The sequence below is a fragment of the Anomaloglossus baeobatrachus genome, chromosome 2 (assembly GCF_048569485.1).
Source record: "Anomaloglossus baeobatrachus isolate aAnoBae1 chromosome 2, aAnoBae1.hap1, whole genome shotgun sequence".
NCBI lineage: Eukaryota > Metazoa > Chordata > Amphibia > Anura > Aromobatidae > Anomaloglossus > Anomaloglossus baeobatrachus.
In genome coordinates, this window is record NC_134354.1 from 93,999,971 (window position 1) to 94,019,518 (window position 19,548).

A 19,548-nucleotide genomic window follows, 5' to 3' on the forward strand; every position below is an offset into this window, starting at 1 on the left:
AGGGGGCTACATGAGGATGGGGATCGTATACAAGACAGAAGGATCATTACCTTAGTAGAGAATTTGGGGACATTACCCCCATAACAGTGTCAGCAACAGATTCTTGTCCTATAAGTGTGTCATGACCACATTTTTTGCTTAAAATTTTATTTTCCTATTTTACTTCTCTAAAACCAGGGTGCGTCTTATAGTCCGAAAAATACGGTACTTAATTTCACTTATAGTGATGCTGCAAGGAGACTGAACAGAGCGGGCATTTGCCAGAGAAACCAGCAGACTGCTAGGACTGCCTGCTAGGGGACAATTATTGATAAACTTATAGTCATCGGACCCTTTGAAGAAGTATAAGCTGTTCAACTGATTTATGTAAACTTTGCACCCATAAATATAAACTTTCAATAGAGGTTGGGGCTCCTTTTTTCTGTTACAGAGCTGGAACTCCTGTGGGATCTTTTACAACTGAAGCCACCAATAAGTGGAGAATAGTTTACAGCACACAAATGTATTACTGTATTCAATTGGGACTTTTTAACCCTCCCCTACCCTAGTGGTGATTTTTTTTTCTGTGTATGAAGTGAGTGTTTGACACATTTTATAAAATACTCAAAACACAAGAAAAAATATTTTTCTAATTCCATCGTAGCTTAAACTTGGACAATATGCGTTCTATGTAAAGGAATAATAATATAATAATATATATATAGTGCCATTAATTCCATAGCACTTTACATACATCAGCACAGCCAAGGGGGGGAAAAAAAAACTAAAGAAGGGAATTTTGTTACTTACCGTAAATTCCTTTTCTTCTAGCTCCTATTGGGAGACCCAGACGATTGGGTGTATAGCACTGCCTCCGGAGGCCACACAAAGCAATTACACTAAAAAGTGTAAGGCCCCTCCCCTTCTGGCTATACACCCCCAGTGGGATCACTGGCTCACCAGTTTTAGTGCAAAAGCAAGAAGGAGGAAAGCCAATAACTGGTTTAAACAAATTCACTCCGAAGTAACGTCGGAGAACTGAAAACCATTCAACATGAACAACATGTGTACCCGAAAAACAACCAAAAATCCCGAAGGACAACAGGGCGGGTGCTGGGTCTCCCAATAGGAGCTAGAAGAAAAGGAATTTACGGTAAGTAACAAAATTCCCTTCTTCTTCGGCGCTCCATTGGGAGACCCAGACGATTGGGACGTCCAAAAGCTGTCCCTGGGTGGGTAAAGAAATACCTCATGTTAGAGCTGCAAAGACAGCCCTCCCCTACGGGGAGGCAACTGCCGCCTGCAGGACTCTTCTACCTAGGCTGGCGTCCGCCGAAGCATAGGTATGCACCTGATAATGTTTGGTGAAAGTGTGCAGACTCGACCAGGTAGCTGCCTGGCACACCTGTTGAGCCGTAGCCTGGTGTCGTAATGCCCAGGACGCACCCACGGCTCTGGTAGAATGGGCATTCAGCCCTGATGGAACCGGAAGCCCAGCAGAACGGTAGGCTTCAAGAATTGGTTCTTTGATCCATCGAGCCAGGGTGGCCTTGGAAGCCTGCGACCCTTTGCGCTTACCAGCGACAAGGAGAAAGAGTGCATCCGAACGGCGCAGGGGCGCCGTGCGGGAAATGTAGATTCTGAGTGCTCTCACCAGATCTAACAAATGCAAATCCTTCTCATAGCGATGAACTGCATGAGGACAAAAAGAAGGCAAAGAGATATCCTGATTAAGATGAAAAGAGGATACCACCTTCGGGAGAAACTCCTGAATGGGTCGCAGCACTACCTTGTCCTGGTGGAAGACCAGGAAGGGAGCCTTGGATGACAGCGCTGCTAGCTCAGACACTCTCCGAAGAGATGTGATCGCTACCAGAAAAGCCACTTTCTGTGATAGTCTAGAAAGTGAAACCTCCCTCAGAGGCTCGAAGGGCGGCTTCTGGAGGGCAACCAGTACCCTGTTCAGATCCCATGGATCTAACGGCCGCCTGTACGGGGGTACGATATGACAAACCCCCTGCAGGAACGTGCGCACCTTAGAAAGTCGTGCTAGACGCTTCTGAAAAAAGACGGATAGCGCCGAGACTTGCCCTTTAAGGGAGCCGAGCGACAAACCTTTTTCTAACCCAGATTGCAGGAAAGAAAGAAATGTAGGCAATGCAAATGGCCAGGGAGACACTCCCTGAGCAGAGCACCAGGATAAGAATATCCTCCACGTTCTGTGGTAGATCTTAGCGGACGTGGGCTTCCTAGCCTGTCTCATGGTGGCAACGACCCCTTGGGATAATCCTGAAGACGCTAGGATCCAGGACTCAATGGCCACACAGTCAGGTTCAGGGCCGCAGAATTCCGATGGAAAAACGGCCCTTGGGACAGCAAGTCTGGTCGGTTGGCAAGAGTGCCAGAGGTGGAAACACATAAGGGAGCCGGAACTGCGACCAATCTTGCACTAAGGCGTCTGCCGCCAGAGCTCTGTGATCGCGAGACCGTGCCATGAAGGTTGGGACCTTGTTGTTGTGCCGGGACGCCATTAAGTCGACGTCCGGCCTTCCCCAGCGGCGACAGATTTCCTGAAACACGTCCGGGTGAAGGGACCATTCCCCTGCGTCCATGCCCTGGCGACGGAGGAAGTCTGCTTCCCAGTTTTCTACGCCGGGGATGTGAACTGCGGATATGGTGGAGGCCATGGCTTCCACCCACATCAGAATCCGCCGGACTTCCTGGAAGGCTTGCCGACTGCGTGTCCCCCCTTGGTGGTTGATGTATGCCACCGCTGTGGAGTTGTCCAACCGAATTCGGATCTGCCTTCCTTCCAGCCACTGCTGGAAGGCTAGTAGGGCAAGATACACTGCTCTGAGTTCCAGAACATTGATCTGAAGGGTGGACTCCTGCTGGGTCCACGTACCCTGAGCCCTGTGGTGGAGAAAAACTGCTCCCCATCCTGACAGACTCGCGTCTGTCGTGACCACCGCCCAGGACGGTGGTAGGAAGGATCTTCCCTGTGATAATGAGGTGGGAAGAAGCCACCACTGCAGAGAGTCCTTGGCCGTCTGGGAAAGGGAGACTTTCCTGTCCAGGGAAGTTGACTTCCCGTCCCATTGGCGTGGGCGCAGATGAAACTGCGCAAACGGAACCGCTTCCATTGCCGCCACCATCTTCCCGAGGAAGTGCATGAGGCGTCTTAAGGAGTGCGACTGACTTTGAAGGAGAGCCTGCACCCCAGTCTGTAGTGACCGCTGCTTGTCCAGCGGAAGCTTCACTATCGCTGAGAGAGTATGAAACTCCATGCCAAGATACGTCAGTGATTGGGTCGGTAACAGAGTTGACTTTGAGAAGTTGATGATCCAACCGAACGTCTGGAGAGTCTCCAGTGCAACGTTCAGGCTGAGTTGGCATGCCTCCTGAGAGAGTGCCTTGACAAGTAGATCTTCCAAGTAAGGGATCACAGAGTGTCCCTGAGAGTGCAAGACTGCTACCACTGCCGCCATGACCTTGGTGAACACCCGTGGGGCTGTCGCCAGACCAAATGGCAGAGCTACGAACTGAAGATGGTCGTCTCCTATCACGAAGCGTAGAAAGCGTTGGTGGTCTGTAGCAATCGGCACGTGGAGATAAGCATCTTTGATGTCTATTGATGCTAGGAAATCTCCTTGAGACATTGAGGCAATGACTGAGCGGAGGGATTCCATCCGGAACCGCCTGGCGTTCACATGCTTGTTGAGCAGTTTTAGGTCCAGAACAGGACGGAATGAGCCGTCCTTTTTTGGTACCACAAAGAGATTGGAGTAAAACCCTTGTCCTTGTTCCCGAAGAGGAACAGGGACCACTACTCCTTCTGCTCTTAGAGAATGCACCGCCTGCAGAAGGGCATCTGCTCGGTCGGGATGTGGGGAAGTTCTGAAGAACCGAGGCGGAGGACGAGAACTGAACTCTATCCTGTACACGTGAGACAAAATGTCTCTCACCCACCGGTCTGTGACCTGTGGCAGCTAAATGTCGCCAAGCGGGAGATTCTGCCACCAACCGCGGATGCGGAGAGAGAGAGCTGAAAATCATGAGGAGACCGCCTTGGTAGCGGTTCCTCCTGCTGCCTTCCTTGGGCGTGATTGAGCCCGGCCGGAAACTGAGCCCCTCTGAGCCTTTTGAGTCCTTTTGGACGAGGACAATTGGGACCTGCCCGAGCCTGGGAAGGACCAACCTCGACTGTCCCTCCAGGACAGCATTACTAGGGTAAGTCGCAATGCAGACATTGCGAGGTTAAGGACACCACCTGCGGCACAGATGTACATGTGCTCAAGACCAGCTGCGCAAGCCCAGCTGAAATAGGATAGAGTGCCCATACGGCTGCGAATGCCGGAGCAACCGGCACACTGATAGCTTCACAGACAGATTTCAACCAGAGGTCCATCTGTCTGTCAATGGCATCTTTAAGTGAAGTCCCATCTCCACTGCAACTATGGATCTAGCCGCAAGCCTGGAGATTGGGGGATCCACCTTTGGACCCTGGGTCTAGCGCTTTACCACGTCAGGGGAAAGGTATAACGTGTATCCTTAAAACGTTTGGAGAAAACGCTTATCTGGTAAGCGTGGTGTTTCTGAACTGCTTCTCTGAAGTCAGCGTGGCCAGAAAAATATTCAATATACGCATGAGATACTGAAAAAAAGGATTTCTCCTGCTGTAAAGCTGACTCCTCCACTGGGGGAGCTGAGGGAGCAATAGCCAACCTTCCATTGATGGACGCTATAAGATCATTCACTATGGCGTCACCATCCGGTGTATCCGGATTGAGAGCGGTGTCAGGATCAGAGTCCTGAACAGCTACGTCTGCATCATCATACAGAGAGTACTGTGATGAAGACGAGGGCCGTTCTTAGGGAGCTCGCTTAGGCCGCCTGGGACTGTCGAGAGCCTGCACCCTGGGATGCATGGGACCCTCCTGGAGCCATGATTTGTTTCGAAATCAGGGTGGCCAGGGGCATTGAATCAATATTGCCCAAGGTCTGTCTGGACTGCAAAGTCTGTAAGATGTTAGTCATAGTCACAGACAATATATAAGCGGAAACTGCAACTCCGTCCCTGTCCCTGGACAGGGATCACAGGTGGTTCTTTTGGCCACCTGTAGCAGAGACCCCGTTGAGTAATTGCACACACTGGGGGTCCTGGAACAGTTCTAGCCATCTAGGAGCATTAGCCAAGAATAGCGACCGTACAGTGCTAGCATACAAGCATGAAGTACAATAAACACTTCAGCACATGCAGTACAAGGAGCATAGAAAGCCTGTGCCTTGGCACCTTTGCTTTTCAGCTGCCGTTGTCTAGTTATTCAGGAGCATTAGCCAAGAAAAGCGACATACAGTGAATGTATAGCATACAAGCATGAAAATAACCACTGCAGCACATGCAATCCAAGCAGCATTGAAAGCTTGTGCCTTAGCACCCTTGCTTTTCTGCTGCTGTTGTCTAGTCATCAAGGAGCATTAGCCAAGAATAGCGACATGCAGTGAATGTACAAGCATGAAAATAAACTCTGCAGTACATGCAATCCAAGCAGCATTGAAAGCTTGTGCCTTAGCACCATTGCTGTTTGCTGCCGCTGTCTAGCCATCTAGGCGGGAGACAGCCAAGAATAGCTCTTACAGTGCAATGTAAAGCATACAAGCATAAAGGACACATGACACTGCAGCACATGCAAGACAAGCAGCATTTTAGCACCCCTGATCTTTTGCTGCTGTTTCTAGGTCTGCATCCTGAATAGCGACCGTACAAAAGTACAACAGGACACTTCGGCATTAGTGGGTCAGCACTTTAGTTGCCGCTTACCGCCCGCACAAAAGCGGGTGTGTGGCGCCGGAATCCTGTGCTGTAGCTCAGCGCTTGTCTCCGTTTTCCCGCTCTGCGTGCCGGAATGGCTGCCGGCGTCCAGAGAAGAGGGGCGGGCCGAGGGCGTGCCCGAGACAAGAGCGGGAACCCGGCGCCCACTGTGTCTAGTGAAGGGGGCTGGAGAATGCAAATAAGGCTCCAGCCCTCGGCGCTGCTATAGAACAGCGTCTCTCCCTTTCCCTGAGTGACAGGGTGGGGGCGGGAACGAAGCGGCGCTAGGCCGCAAAAGCCGGGGACTAAAGTTAGAAGCGCCGCCGCCGTAAAAGCGCGGTCGGCGCGTCCCCGGCGCACTACAAGTCGCAGCTGCGCCGCCGCTCCAGGGGCGGTCGGCGCGGCGGTCCCCACACGTAAAGTCCCCCAGTAATCTGCAGGGATTATAAGCCCAGCGCACAGCGCTACAGTCCCCGGCGCACTAGCACACCCAGCAAGCCTGGAGTGTGCGTGGCCTGCCATACGGGGACACAGAGTACCTGAAAGTTGCAGGGCCATGTCCCTGAACGGTACTCCCGCTCCACATCCAGCAGGTTCTATGGGTCTGTGGATGGAGCCCGGCCTCAGGGCTTGGTGGCCGGAAAGATCCCACTTCCTCAGAGCCCCTCAGGGGGATGGGGAAGGAAAACAGCATGTGGGCTCCAGCCTCCGTACCAGCAATAGGTACCTCAACCTTACAAACCGCAGGTGGGGTGAGAAGGGAGCATGCTGGGGGCCCTGTTATGGGCCCTCTTTTCTTCCATCCGATATAGTCAGCAGCTACTGCTGACTAAACAGTGGAGCTTATGCATGGATGTCTGACCTCCTTCGCACAAAGCAGAAAACTGGTGAGCCAGTGATCCCACTGGGGGTGTATAGCCAGAAGGGGAGGGGCCTTACACTTTTTAGTGTAATTGCTTTGTGTGGCCTCCGGAGGCAGTGCTATACACCCAATCGTCTGGGTCTCCCAATGGAGCGCCGAAGAAAGTACCTTTTATCCAGCATAACCTTTATTACAATTGCTCCATTACTGAAGTTTAACATGTTCTTCTGCTGTGCAAACACAATAATGACTGCAATATAAGCTGTAAATGACCTATAAACCTCCCCATATGGCAACCTGATATAGTAATGTCACATCAGTGTCTGCTACAATCACGTAAAGCTGTCTGCGATTCCACAACATTTTTTTTAAATCATTTATTTATTAATAAATAATTTTAAAAAATGGCACAGGGTCCGCTCTATTTTTGATAACCAGCCAAAGTAAAGCAGACGGCTGGGGGCTGCTATTATCAGGCTGGTAAGGCCCATGGTTATTGCATCACTCTCTGTTCTTTCCTGCCTGTCTCTTATCTCTCTTCTTTTCCGCCTTCTCTTGTGTTTCCTACCTATCTTTTGTCTCTCTCAGTTTTCCTGCCTGTCTCAGGTGTCTCCTGGCTGTTTCTCTCGATTCCTGCATGTGTCTTGTCTCCTGCTGTCTGTTGTCACCTCAGCCATCTTAGCTCATTCTCCCACTATTTTCTTTTGCCTCCATCTTTCTGTCTGTCTCTGGCTCCAACTCCACCTTTTAACCTCGCCCCTCCATGTCCCTTCAGCCTGCCCGCTGTGGCGCTGTGGCGGGGACGACTCTGCTACTCAGCTCCTGGCTCCGCTGACTGCAGGATGGTGAGCATTTCTCCCCTGTGTCAGGACGCTCCTGACAGCCTGCAGTCAGCAGTGAGTGCTCTCTGTCAGGGGGCAGCACAGTCAGCGCTCCTGATACATGATGATTGTGCCACCCCGAGAGTCAGCACTGGAACAGGGCACTTTTACTGATCCTGCAAACCAGCTATGATTTTAACACAGGTTTGGAAAAAATGGTAAGAACTGGCTGAAGCCCACCCCTTGGAGTATATTGTTAGGGGCACATTGTATATTGGGGTCCCTGAAACACATTTGATGTGGTCCACATGCATTAACTACCTTAATGTTGATGTGACTCTCAAATTGAGGTTTTTACAAACATCGCTGACTGTCATGGCGGCTGTCGGATCTGGTCGACTATTAATTCATAGAGATGTGTGATGCCGCAGGAACGAGGAACAACCAGCGGCATGCAACAGCAACGACATTTGGTAAAGGAGCGACGTGTCAACGATCAACGATTTTTGCCATTCTTGCGCTCGTTGATCGTCGCTCCTAGCTGTCACACGCTGCGATGTCGCTAACGACGCCGGATGTGCGTCACAAACACCGTGACCCCGACGATATATCGTTAGCGATGTCGCAGCGTGTAAAGCCCCCTTTAGGCATACTAAGGCTATGTGCGCACTAGAGATATGAAGTTTCTCAAGAAAATTTCTTGAGAAACTTCTGCCAGTGAAAGATTTCCGGACCTGCGGAAAAAATCTGCACCAAATCCTCATGCGGATTTGACGCGGATTTGCCGCGGATTAGCCGCGGAATTGCCGTGGAATTGCCGCGATTTTCCCGCGGGTGGTTCCCTGCGGATTTCTGCAGGCTGTACTGCCGAAATCCGCAGGGTACCTGCGGAAATAATGGACATGTTCATTTTCTCAAGAAAGTTTCTCGTGAAATTCTTCTCGCGGAAATTTCTTGAGAAAAATCCGCACCAGTGCGCACAGCTTTTTTTTTTTTCCATAGAATTTGCTGGGAAATGTCTGCACAAAGATTGCAGACATTTCTCAAGAAATTTCCGCGGCAAATCCGCGGGTAAATCCGCGGGTGAAAAGCTCTAGTGCGCACATAGCCTTAGAGTCAGTGTGTAGTGTTTTTTTGCTGCAACAATTTTTTCCCCATGTAACCCATCATTCCTGGGATACTTTTTGGGAACTTTATCCTTAACTATACCAATTTTAAATGGGAATATTGGGAGTTTTTTTTATTTATTTATATGCATATCCAATAAACTTTGTAGTTTTAGGGATTTCTTCACCTTCTAACTCAATTTTTGAATCCCTTTTTTTATCTACTGCAGTAAACTATTTGTTTTCATGAGTAAACTATTTGTTTTCATGGTCAAACATAGACACATACAGCTTAAACTTGTCCTAACAGAGAATCTTTTTTTTTTTTTTTTTTCTTTTTTCAATGCTGGTAATCTTTTGCTACAAATCTCAGGAGTATATAAACATGAAACAGAATTCACAGAACTAGAATCTAAAACCAGAGAGAAATTAGAAGCTGCCAAAAAAACCACAAGTTTTGAAATATAGAGAGTGTAGGTACCGGCTCCATTGGGTACACCTTGTCGTGGTGGGATGGCTTTGCGCTTTTTTGATCAAAGAAGGGAATTTTGTTTACTTACCGTAAATTCCTTTTCTTCTAGCTCCAATTGGGAGACCCAGACAGTGGGTGTATAGCTACTGCCTAAAGTGTAAGGCCCCTCCCCTTCTGGCTATACACCCTCCCGTAGGAGTACGGATTCCTCAGTTTTAGTACCAAAGCAAGAAGGAGGAAAGCCAATAACAGTTTCAAAAACAAATTCAATCCGATAACAAGATCGGAGAACTTAAGAAACAACATGAACAACATGTGCACCCGAAAAACGAAACCCTAAGAACAAATAGGGCGGGTGCTGGGTCTCCCAATTGGAGCTAGAAGAAAAGGAATTTACGGTAAGTAAACAAAATTCCCTTCTTCTTTTTCGCTCCTAATTGGGAGACCCAGACAGTGGGACGTCCAAAAGCAGTCCCTGGGTGGGTAAAAAGATACCACATGAACGGGCTGTCAGACAGCCTCTTCCTACAGGTGGGCCACCGCCGCCTGAAGGACCTGTCTACCTAGGCTGGCATCTGCCGAAGCGTAGGTATGCACTTGATAGTGTTTGGTAAACGTGTGCAGACTCGACCAGGTAGCCGCCTGGCACACTTGCTGAGCCGTAGCCTGATGCCGCAATGCCCAGGACGCACCCACGGCTCTGGTAGAATGGGCCTTCAGTCCAGATGGAATCGGAAGCCCAGCAGAACGGTATGTGTGAAGAATTGGTTCCTTGATCCACCGCGCAAGGGTGGATTTGGAAGCTTGCGATCCCTTATGCTGACCAGCGACTAGGACAAAGAGCGCATCAGAACGGCGTAGAGACGCCGTGCGAGAAATGTAAATCCTGAGTGCTCTCACCAGGTCCAACAGATGTAAACCCTTTTCAAATTGGTGAACTGGATGCGGACACAAAGATGGCAAAGTGATATCCTGATTGAGATGAAAGGAAGAAACCACCTTGGGAGAAAACTCTGGAATTGGACGCAGTACTACCTTGTCTTGGTGAAACACCAGGAAGGGAGATTTGCAAGATAACGCCGCTAGCTCGGACACTCTTCGAAGAGACGTGACCGCCACAAGAAAAACTACTTTTTGTGAAAGCCGAGAAAGGGAAACCTCTTTCAAAGGCTCGAAAGGCGGCTTCTGGAGAGCAATGAGAACCTTGTTCAGATCCCAGGGTTCCAATGGCCGTCTGTAAGGAGGAACGATATGACAAACTCCTTGGAGAAACGTGCGTACTTTAGAAAGCCGTGCCAAGCGCTTCTGAAAGAATACGGATAGCGCGGAGACTTGACCCTTAAGAGAGCTAAGCGACAAACCTTTTTCCAATCCAGACTGCAGGAAGGAAAGAAAAATTGGCAATGCAAATGGCCAGGGAGAAAACCCTTGAGGCAAGCACCACGCTAAGAATATCTTCCACGTCCTGTGATAGATCTTAGCTGAGGATGGTTTTCTAGCCTGTCTCATTGTGGCAACAACTTCATGAGATAAACCTGAGGCCGCTAGGATCCAGGACTCAATGGCCACACAGTCAGGTTCAGGGCCGCAGAATTCAGATGGAAAAACGGCCCTTGAAACAGCAAATCTGGACGGTCTGGTAGTGTCCACGGTTGGCCTACCGTGAGATGCCACAGATCCGGGTACCACGACCTTCTTGGCCAGTCTGGAGCGACGAGTATGGCTCGATGGCAGTCGGACCTGATTTTCCGGAGAACTCTGGGTAACAATGCTAGAGGTGGGAACACATAGGGGAGTCGGAATTGCGACCAATCCCGAACCAAGGCGTCTGCCGCCAGTGCTCGGTGATCGTGAGACCGTGCCATGAAAACTGGGACCTTGTTGTTGTGCCGTGACGCCATCAGATCGACGTCCGGCGTCCCCCAGCGGCAACAGATCTGCTGAAACACGTCCGGGTGAAGGGACCATTCTCCTGCGTCCATGCCCTGGCGACTGAGAAAGTCTGCTTCCCAGTTTTCCACGCCTGGGATGTGAACTGCGGATATGGTGGACGCTCTGCTTTCCACCCACGTCAAAATCCGCTGGACTTCTTGAAAAGCTTGGCGACTGCGTGTTCCCCCTTGGTGGTTGATGTACGCCACCGCCGTGGAATTGTCCGACTGAATCCGAATCTGCTTGCCTTCCAGCCATTGTTGGAAGGCTCGCAGGGCAAGATAGATTGCTCTGATTTCCAGAACATTGATCTGCAGGGTGGACTCTTCCTGAGTCCACGTCCCCTGAGCCCTGTGGTGGAGAAACACCGCTCCCCACCCTGATAGGCTCGCATCCGTCGTGACCACTGCCCAGGACGGGGGAAGGAACGACTTTCCCTGTGACAATGAGGTGGGGAGAAGCCACCAACGCAGAGAGTCCTTGGCAGTCTGAGAGAGGGAGACAGTCCTGTCGAGGACGTCGATTTCCCATCCCATTGGCGTAGAATGTCCCATTGTAGAGGGCGCAGATGAAACTGCGCGAACGGGACTGCCTCCATTGCTGCTACCATCTTTCCTAGGAAATGCATGAGGCGCCTCAGTGAGTGCGACTGGCTCTGAAGGAGAGATTGCACTCCAGTCCGTAGCGAACACTGCTTGTCCAGTGGAAGCTTCACTATTGCTGAGAGAGTATGAAACTCCATGCCAAGATAAGTCAGAGATTGGGTCGGGGTTAGATGAGACTTTGGAAAGTTGATAATCCACCCGAAACTCTGGAGAGTGTCTAGTGCCACCTTCAGACTGTGCTGGCATGCCTCTTGAGAGGGTGCCTTTATAAGCAGGTCGTCTAGATACGGGATGACCGAGTGACCCTGCGAGTGCAGAACAGCTACTACTGCTGCCATGACTTTGGTGAAGACCCGGGGGGCTGTTGCCAGACCGAAAGGTAACGCTACGAACTGCAGGTGTTCGTCGTGTATGACGAAGCGTAGGAAACGCTGATGCTCTGGTGCAATCGGCACGTGGAGATACGCATCTTTGATATCTATTGATGCTAGAAAATCTCCTTGAGACATTGAGGCTATGACGGAGCGTAGGGATTCCATCCGGAACCTCCTGACTTTTACGTGTCTGTTGAGCAACTTTAGATCCAGGACGGGTCGATACGATCCGTCCTTTTTTGGGACCACAAACAGATTGGAGTAAAAACCGTGACCTTGTTCCTGAAGAGGGACGGAGGTCACCACTCCTTCCGCCTTTAGAGCGGCCACCGCCTGCAACAGAGCATCGGCTCGGTCTGGTGGTGGAGACGTTCTGAAGAAACGAGTTGGCGGACGAGAACTGAACTCTATCCTGTACCCGTGAGACAGAATATCCCTCACCCAACGGTCTTTGACGCGTGACAGCCAAATGTCGCCAAAGTGGGAAAGCCTCCCACCGACCGCGGGTGTGGGAATTGGAGACTGCAAGTCAGGAGGACGCCGTCTTGGCAACGGTTCCTCCGGCTGTCCCTTTTGGGCGTGACTGAGACCTCCAAGAATCTGAGCGTCTCTGGTCCTTTTGAGTCTTTTTTGACGAGGCGAATTGGGACCTGCCCGGTCCTCGAAAGGACCGATAACCAGACTGACCCCTTCTCTGTTGGGGTTTGTTTTGTCTGTGTTGCGGTAAGGATGAGTCCTTACCCTTGGAGTGTTTGATGATTTCATCCAAACGCTCTCCAAACAATCGGTCACGAGAAAAAGGCAAATTGGTTAAGCACTTCTTGGAATGAGAATCTGCTTTCCAATGTCTCAACCACAGGGCCCTACGCAAAACAACGGAGTTGGCTGACGCCACTGCCGTGCGGCTTGTAGCGTCAAGAACAGCATTAATCGCGTACGACGCGAATGCCGCCATTTGCGAGGTCAATGGTGCTACCTGCGGGGCAAATGCACGTGTGACTGAGTCGACTTGCGCAAGCCCGGCTGAGATAGCTTGGAGTGCCCATACGGCCGCAAAAGATGGCGCTAACGACGCTCCAATCGCTTCATAGATGGATTTCAGCCAGAGCTCCATCTGCCTGTCAGTGGCATCTTTAAGTGCCGCTCCATCTTCAACTGCAACCAAGGATCTAGCTGCAAGCCTGGAAATTGGAGGATCCACTTTTGGACACTGGGTCCAACCCTTGACCACCTCAGGGGGAAAAGGATAGCGTGTATCTTTAAGCCGTTTAGAAAAACGCCTTTCCGGATAAGCGTGGGGTTTCTGGATTGCGTCTCTAAAGTCAGCGTGGTCCAGAAAAGTGCTTAATGTACGCTTAGGGTATCTGAAATGGATTCTCTCGTGCTGCGAAGCTGACTCCTCTACAGGAGGAGCTGGTGGGGAAATATTTAACATCTTATTGATGTTAAATATAAGATCATTAACTATGGCGTCACCATCTGGTGTATCTAGATTGAGAGCGGTCCCAGGATCAGAATCCTGATCAGTTACGTCCGCCTCATCACCCATAGATTCATCTCGCTGGGATCCTGACCATTGAGATGAATGTGAAGGCCCGTCATAGCGAGCCCGCTTAGGCTGCCCGGGGCCATCGTCCGAGTCAGAGTCTTCACCCTGAGGTGTATGTGCCCGTCCCGGAGCTTGGAGGTAATTCAGCTGAGGGGGACCAGGGGGCAATGATTGCACAGTGTCCGTGGCCTGAAGTACAGGCCTAGCTCGCAATGTGTCAAGAATTTGTGACATAGTGAGAGACATTCTGTCAGCAAAAGCTGCAAACTCAGTTCCTGTCACCTGGACAGCATTCACAGGTGGTACACCCTGGGTCACGTCCAGCAGAGGTCCCGACTGTGCAAGCGCCGCAGGGGCCGAGCACTGCACACAATGGGGGTCCGTGGAGCCTGCCGGTAGAAAAGTCCCACATGCGGTGCAGGAAGCATATAATGTCTGTGCCTTGGCACCCTTGCGTTTTACGGACGACATGCTGCTGGCTCTCTGCAATGTGAGAGAGTCTATAGCCAAAGGGCGACCAGCGCTATGCAATACAAAGTATTTGTAGAAACAAAATACTAAGAATACTACTGGCACAAGAGGGGGTGAGCCCTGAGGGCTGCTTACCGCCCGCTGAATAGCGGGTAAGAGGCGCAGAATTCCTTGTCTGGGTCTCCCCGGCTCCCCTCTGCAGCTCAGCGTGTCAGCAGGAATGGCTGCCGGCGTCTGTGGAGAGGGGCGGTCCGTGGGAGTTCCTAAACAAAAGTGCGGGAAACAGTGTCCCCTCTGTGCCTATTGTGAGGGCTGGAGTATGTAAAAACGACTCCAGCCCTCGGCGCTGATGCACTGACCAGCGTCCCGCCCCTCTCCTGACTGGCAGGTCTGGGGGCGGGAACGAACGGAAGCAGGCCGCAAAAGCCGGGGACTCGAGTTATCAGCGCGGCCGCCGTAAAAGCGCGGCCCGCGCTGAAGTCCCCGGCGCACTATAAGTGCCAGCCGCGCCGCAGTCCCAGCGGCCGGCGCGACCGATTCCCAAAAGTGTGCCTGCTTCAGCGAAGCTGAATGAGGCCATGGCACAAGCGCCGCAGCGCTGATGTCCCCGGCGCACTACAACACCCAGCATGCTGCGGTGTGAGCGCCAAATGCACGGGGACACAGAGTACCTTGAGGAAGCAGGGCCATGTCCCTGATGTACTCCGCTCCATCCAGCATCTTCTCCAGGGGCTGTAGATGGAGCACGGTCTCAGTGCCTGGAGACCAGTAAATCCCACTTCACCCAGAGCCCTGTAAAAAGGGATGGGGAAGGAATCAGCATGTGGGCTCCTGCCGCCGTACCCGCAATGGGTACCTCAACCTTACAAACACCTCCGACATACAGTGGGGTGAGAAGGGAGCATGCTGGGAGCCCTGTATGGGCCCTCTTTTCTTCCATCCGACATAGTCAGCAGCTGCTGCTGACTAAAAACAATGGAGCTATGCGTGCGTGTGTGACCTCCTTCGCACAAAGCTAAAACTGAGGAATCCGTACTCCTACGGGAGGGTGTATAGCCAGAAGGGGAGGGGCCTTACACTTTAGGCAGTAGCTATACACCCACTGTCTGGGTCTCCCAATTAGGAGCGAAAAAGAAAATAGTGTTTACTAAGTACCCTATGTTTAATTAAATGCACTATGCTTTTATTTAGTTACAGCAGGGTATATGTTCATATTATTCTTTTTTTGGCTTTTCTTTGTCTCATGGCCAGTGTGAACATGTGCTTATAACATGCATGTGTACCAACTCACGCTCCGGCTCATTTTTTTGTTTCGTTTCTCTAGTGTCCTGTACTCAGTACAACTAGGGTGTGGCCCCCTTTTCAAATGAGCTGAGCAAGTCATCCATTGCATCCCATGGCTGTGTGCCTATAGTCGGGACTTAGCCATTCTCTGCCCTTATTCAGATTGATGTCTGTTGACACATTGTAAGGTTTTAATATTAGAGAGTGTAGGAACTGTCCCAATTGGGTACACCTTGTCGCGGTGGGATGGCTTTATACTTTTTTTTATCAAAAATTGTGTTTACTAAGTCCCCTATGTTCATTTATATGTATTATGCTTTTATTCAGTTACAGCAGGGTATATGTTCATATTATTCTTATTTTGGACTTCCAAATCTCAGGATGTGTCGCATCAAGAGAACAGGCAATAGAGAACACAGCCAAGACTTAAACGGGCTTTACACGAGACGACTGATTGTGTGATGCATCGTCGGGGGTCACGGTTTTCGTGACGCACATCCGGCATCGTACACGACGTCGTCTCGTGTAACATCTCCTAGCGACGCAGTATCGCTCACAAATTGTGAGTCGTGTACTCGTTGTTTACTTTCAAAATATCTTTTATTTTTAATCGAGCCAGTTGTTCATCGTTTCCGTGGCAGCACACGTTGCTCCGTGTGACACCACGGGAACGATGAACAAAGCAGGCATAAGACTCATCTGGATTATTAGTGGTCAGATTAAATAGAAATTGGTCAGAAACCTGTATTGTAATTCACACTTTGACATGTCTTTCTAAGTCCATGAAATCTAGCACAGTCCTCCATCTGCCGAGCCAACAGTTGGCGACTCCATTCACTCATTGACAATATGATTACTGAATACAAGGACACCAGTAAGATCATAGATTATTATGTACCATGCTCATATGGTGAAAAGGTCCCAGCATCAATATTAATATACGGGTCGATCTTAATGGCGGTCACTCGAAGCCCACATGACTTCAGGATGGTACCAATGCTGCTGGCGATGATTCCTTTTCCAATGCCAGAGATGACACCCCCAGTCACCAGTATGTACTTCATTGGGTCTCTACACACAGTACTCAGGGGACGAAAGAGATTCCTGGAATATAATAAATCATATAATTAGGACTAGATCTTCAAAATATGTTTCCACAGTTGAGAGGGAGTTCTCAGTATATTTGGGTTATAACTCATCCCTATAGCTAATCCTGTAAAACCCCCTTCAGGGGATATTAAAACTAGATGCATATGCTGTAGTTTTTCCATCCATATTGCAGGACATTAAAGGTGATCTGCCAGCAAGTTTTTGTTATGTAATCTGAAAGCAGCATGAACTAGGTGCTGAGACCCTGATTCCAGTGATGTATCACTTACTAAGCTGAGTGTTGCTGTTTCAATAAAACCAGGATTTTTTTTTCAGCTGGACATTATCACTACAGGACTAGGTGTCTGCTGCCTCCCGGTCAACCGTTCTATAGAATTCTGCCCCACCACTAATTAGCAGCTTCCTGTCAATATACAGTATACACAGGAAGTTACCAATCAGTGGTCTGGGTGAGGTTAGACAGGGCTCAGCATTTATAGGACTGCTACATTCGCAGCATAAAAAATAAGGTTTGTATCTACAGTTGAAACCAGAAGTTTACATAAACTATCAAAAAGACACATCTGCATGTTTTTCTCACTATCTGACAAGAAATCAGAATAAACCTTTCCGTTTTAGGTCAATAAGGAACCAAAATTATTTATATTTGCCACAGAACCCATCTTCTCCCTGAGCGGTATGATGGCTGTACATTCCCATCTTGTTTGTACTTGTGCATAATTGTTTGTACAGATGAACGAGGCATCTTCAGGTATCTGGAAAATGCACCCAAAGATGACCCAGACTTGTGTAAATCCACAATTCTCTTCCTGAGATCTTGGCTGATTTCTTTTGACTTTCTCATGATGCTGCACAAAGAAGCAGTTTGTTTCAGGTGTGCGTTAAAATACATCCACAGGTGTGTCTCTAATTAACTCAGATGTTGCCAATAAACCTATCAGAAGCTACTAAAGACATGACATCATCATATGGGTTGTCCCATATTGTTTATAGGCACATTACTCTTAGTGGAAGTAAACTTTTGACTTTGCAGAAAGTAATAAAAATATGCTAAAACATTCTCTCATTATTCTGGCATTTGGCAAATATAAATAACTTTGGTGCCTAATTGACCTAAAACGGGAAAAGTTTATCTTCATTTCATGTCAGATATTGAGAAAAACATGTAGATGTGTCTTTTTCGATAGTGTATGTAAACTTCTAGTTTCAACTTTAAATGACAGCAAGAAGACCTGATACATCAATGGAATCAGAGTCTAAAGCCCGCTTTACACGCTGCAACGTATCTTACAATGTGTCGGCGGGGTCACGTCGTAAGTGACGCACATCCGGCATTGTAAGGTACATTGCAGTGTGTGACAGGTACGTGCGATTGCGATTGAACGTTAAAACAATCATCGCATACACATCGTACATTTCTCTAGAATTGCACGTCAGATTGTTCATCGTACCCGGGGTAGCATACAGTGTGTGACACCCCGGGAACGATGAACAGATCTTACCTACGTCCTGCGGCTCCCGGCCCACAATGTGGAATGAAGGAGGTGGGCGGGATGCTTACGTCCCGCTCAGCTCCGCCCCTCCTCTTCTATTGACCGGCTGCCGCGTGACGACGATGTGACGCCGAACGTCCCTCCCACTTCAGGAAGTGGACGTTCGCCGCCCACATCGAGGTCGTATGGACGGGTAAGTACGTGTGACGGGGGGTTATTCGTTTGTGCGGCACGTTCAACAAATTGAACGTGCCACACATACGATGGGGGCGTTGCAAGTATGCGAAATTGCAACGTGTAAAGCAGGCTTAAGCCCGTTAAATCACGGTGCTTTCAGATTACATAGCAAAATCTGGTGACATATTTCCTTTAAAAGTAGCAGCAAAGTGAATCAGGATTTACCAAATCTCATCCAGATGCTACAGATAAAATTCACATTGGAAAATGACAGATCTGCAGAATATCACCAGAGATAGCTCCTTTGCAATGTATAGTAAAATCCAAGCAAATTTGCATTAACATCAGAATATCCACGTATCAAGCCAAAATTCTTTTTTACATGTGAACACAAGCCTAGTCTTTCTTAAAATTATTACTATTCCCCTTCTCATTATATAAGTGAAAAGTAATATTACCTTCTTCCACATGTAATATACTGAACAGCCTTTCTCCAGATCATTACAGCTAATCTCCACACTGAAAAGCAACAAAGGCATGATGTCCAAAAAAACGTAAAAAGAAATATAAAAAAATAATAAAAATGGTAATTACTGTATGAATTAAATTTCATTTTAGACCAAACTATGTGCAACCACAGCACTTCTCCAGGACAGCCAATAGAGAGGTTTGCACAAGGTCAATACCTTAAGAACCACTCACATATACTACCTGCTTAAGGCCTCTTTCACACGTCCGTGAAAACCACACACGTTTTGCACGGATGTGTAAAAGGTGCGTATGGCCCTCCGTGTGCCGTGATTTTGGCACATGAGTGTTCTCCGTGTGCTGTCCGTGATAACTATCAGAGAACAGGAACTTTCTGCTCACCTGTCCCTGTAGCTGCTGTCTGTGGTGCTGATGTCTTCCACTCCGCAGTCTCGGGCCCTGCTGACTCACCGCTGCTGCTGCTTCCGGTCCTCCATGCAGTGAACATGTGATGAGCATAATGTGCGGGGGTTGGAAACAAGCGACAGCAGCGGCAGAGACAGCAGCGCTGGAGAAGGTGAGTATAGAAATTAATTTCACAGAAACGTGGTTTTCTCCAGTACGTGTCACACTGATGTCACATGGATCACATCCGTGCGGCCTGTGTGACACCCGTGCTGCCGGAGAAAAACGGACATGTCTGTGTGGAGCACAGGGACACACGGTCCATGGGAAAACACGCACATGTGGGCAAACCCATTGATTTTAATGGGTCTACGTGTGCCCGTGTCTCCGGTATGTGTGAAAACGGACGTCACACGTACCGGAGACACGGATGTGTGAAGGGGGCCTAAAGGTGTTTTCAAAACTGTATTTAATGGGTAAAGTAACAAAGTTCTTGCAAAAACAAGCACATGTTCAATATGCCTATTATTAACAATCTCTGGGTTCTAAATAATGGAGGGATTTTTAATTCTATAGTTTACTGTGGGTTGCCAAGGTTACAGACCACCTCAGAGGTGTCCAGTTTCCT

General features: G+C 49.2%; 1 protein-coding gene across 5 annotated transcripts in view; it reads right to left on the reverse strand.

Annotated features, from left to right (window-relative positions):
* CTPS2 (CTP synthase 2) overlaps window positions 1–19,548 on the reverse strand; it is a 275,422-nt gene that overhangs the window by 241,065 nt on the left and 14,809 nt on the right. For 3 of the 5 annotated variants that reach the window (XM_075335172.1, XM_075335170.1, XM_075335171.1), the window contains 2 exons: window positions 18,506–18,566; window positions 16,166–16,371 (listed from right to left, as the gene is read on the reverse strand). In XM_075335172.1, the coding sequence (XP_075191287.1) occupies window positions 16,166–16,371; window positions 18,506–18,549 (250 nt within the window). In that variant the 5' untranslated portion in view covers window positions 18,550–18,566. Of the gene's footprint in view, window positions 1–16,165; window positions 16,372–18,505; window positions 18,567–19,548 lie in introns of those variants that run through there. The other 2 variants (XM_075335173.1, XM_075335174.1) reach the window with 1 other exon arrangement.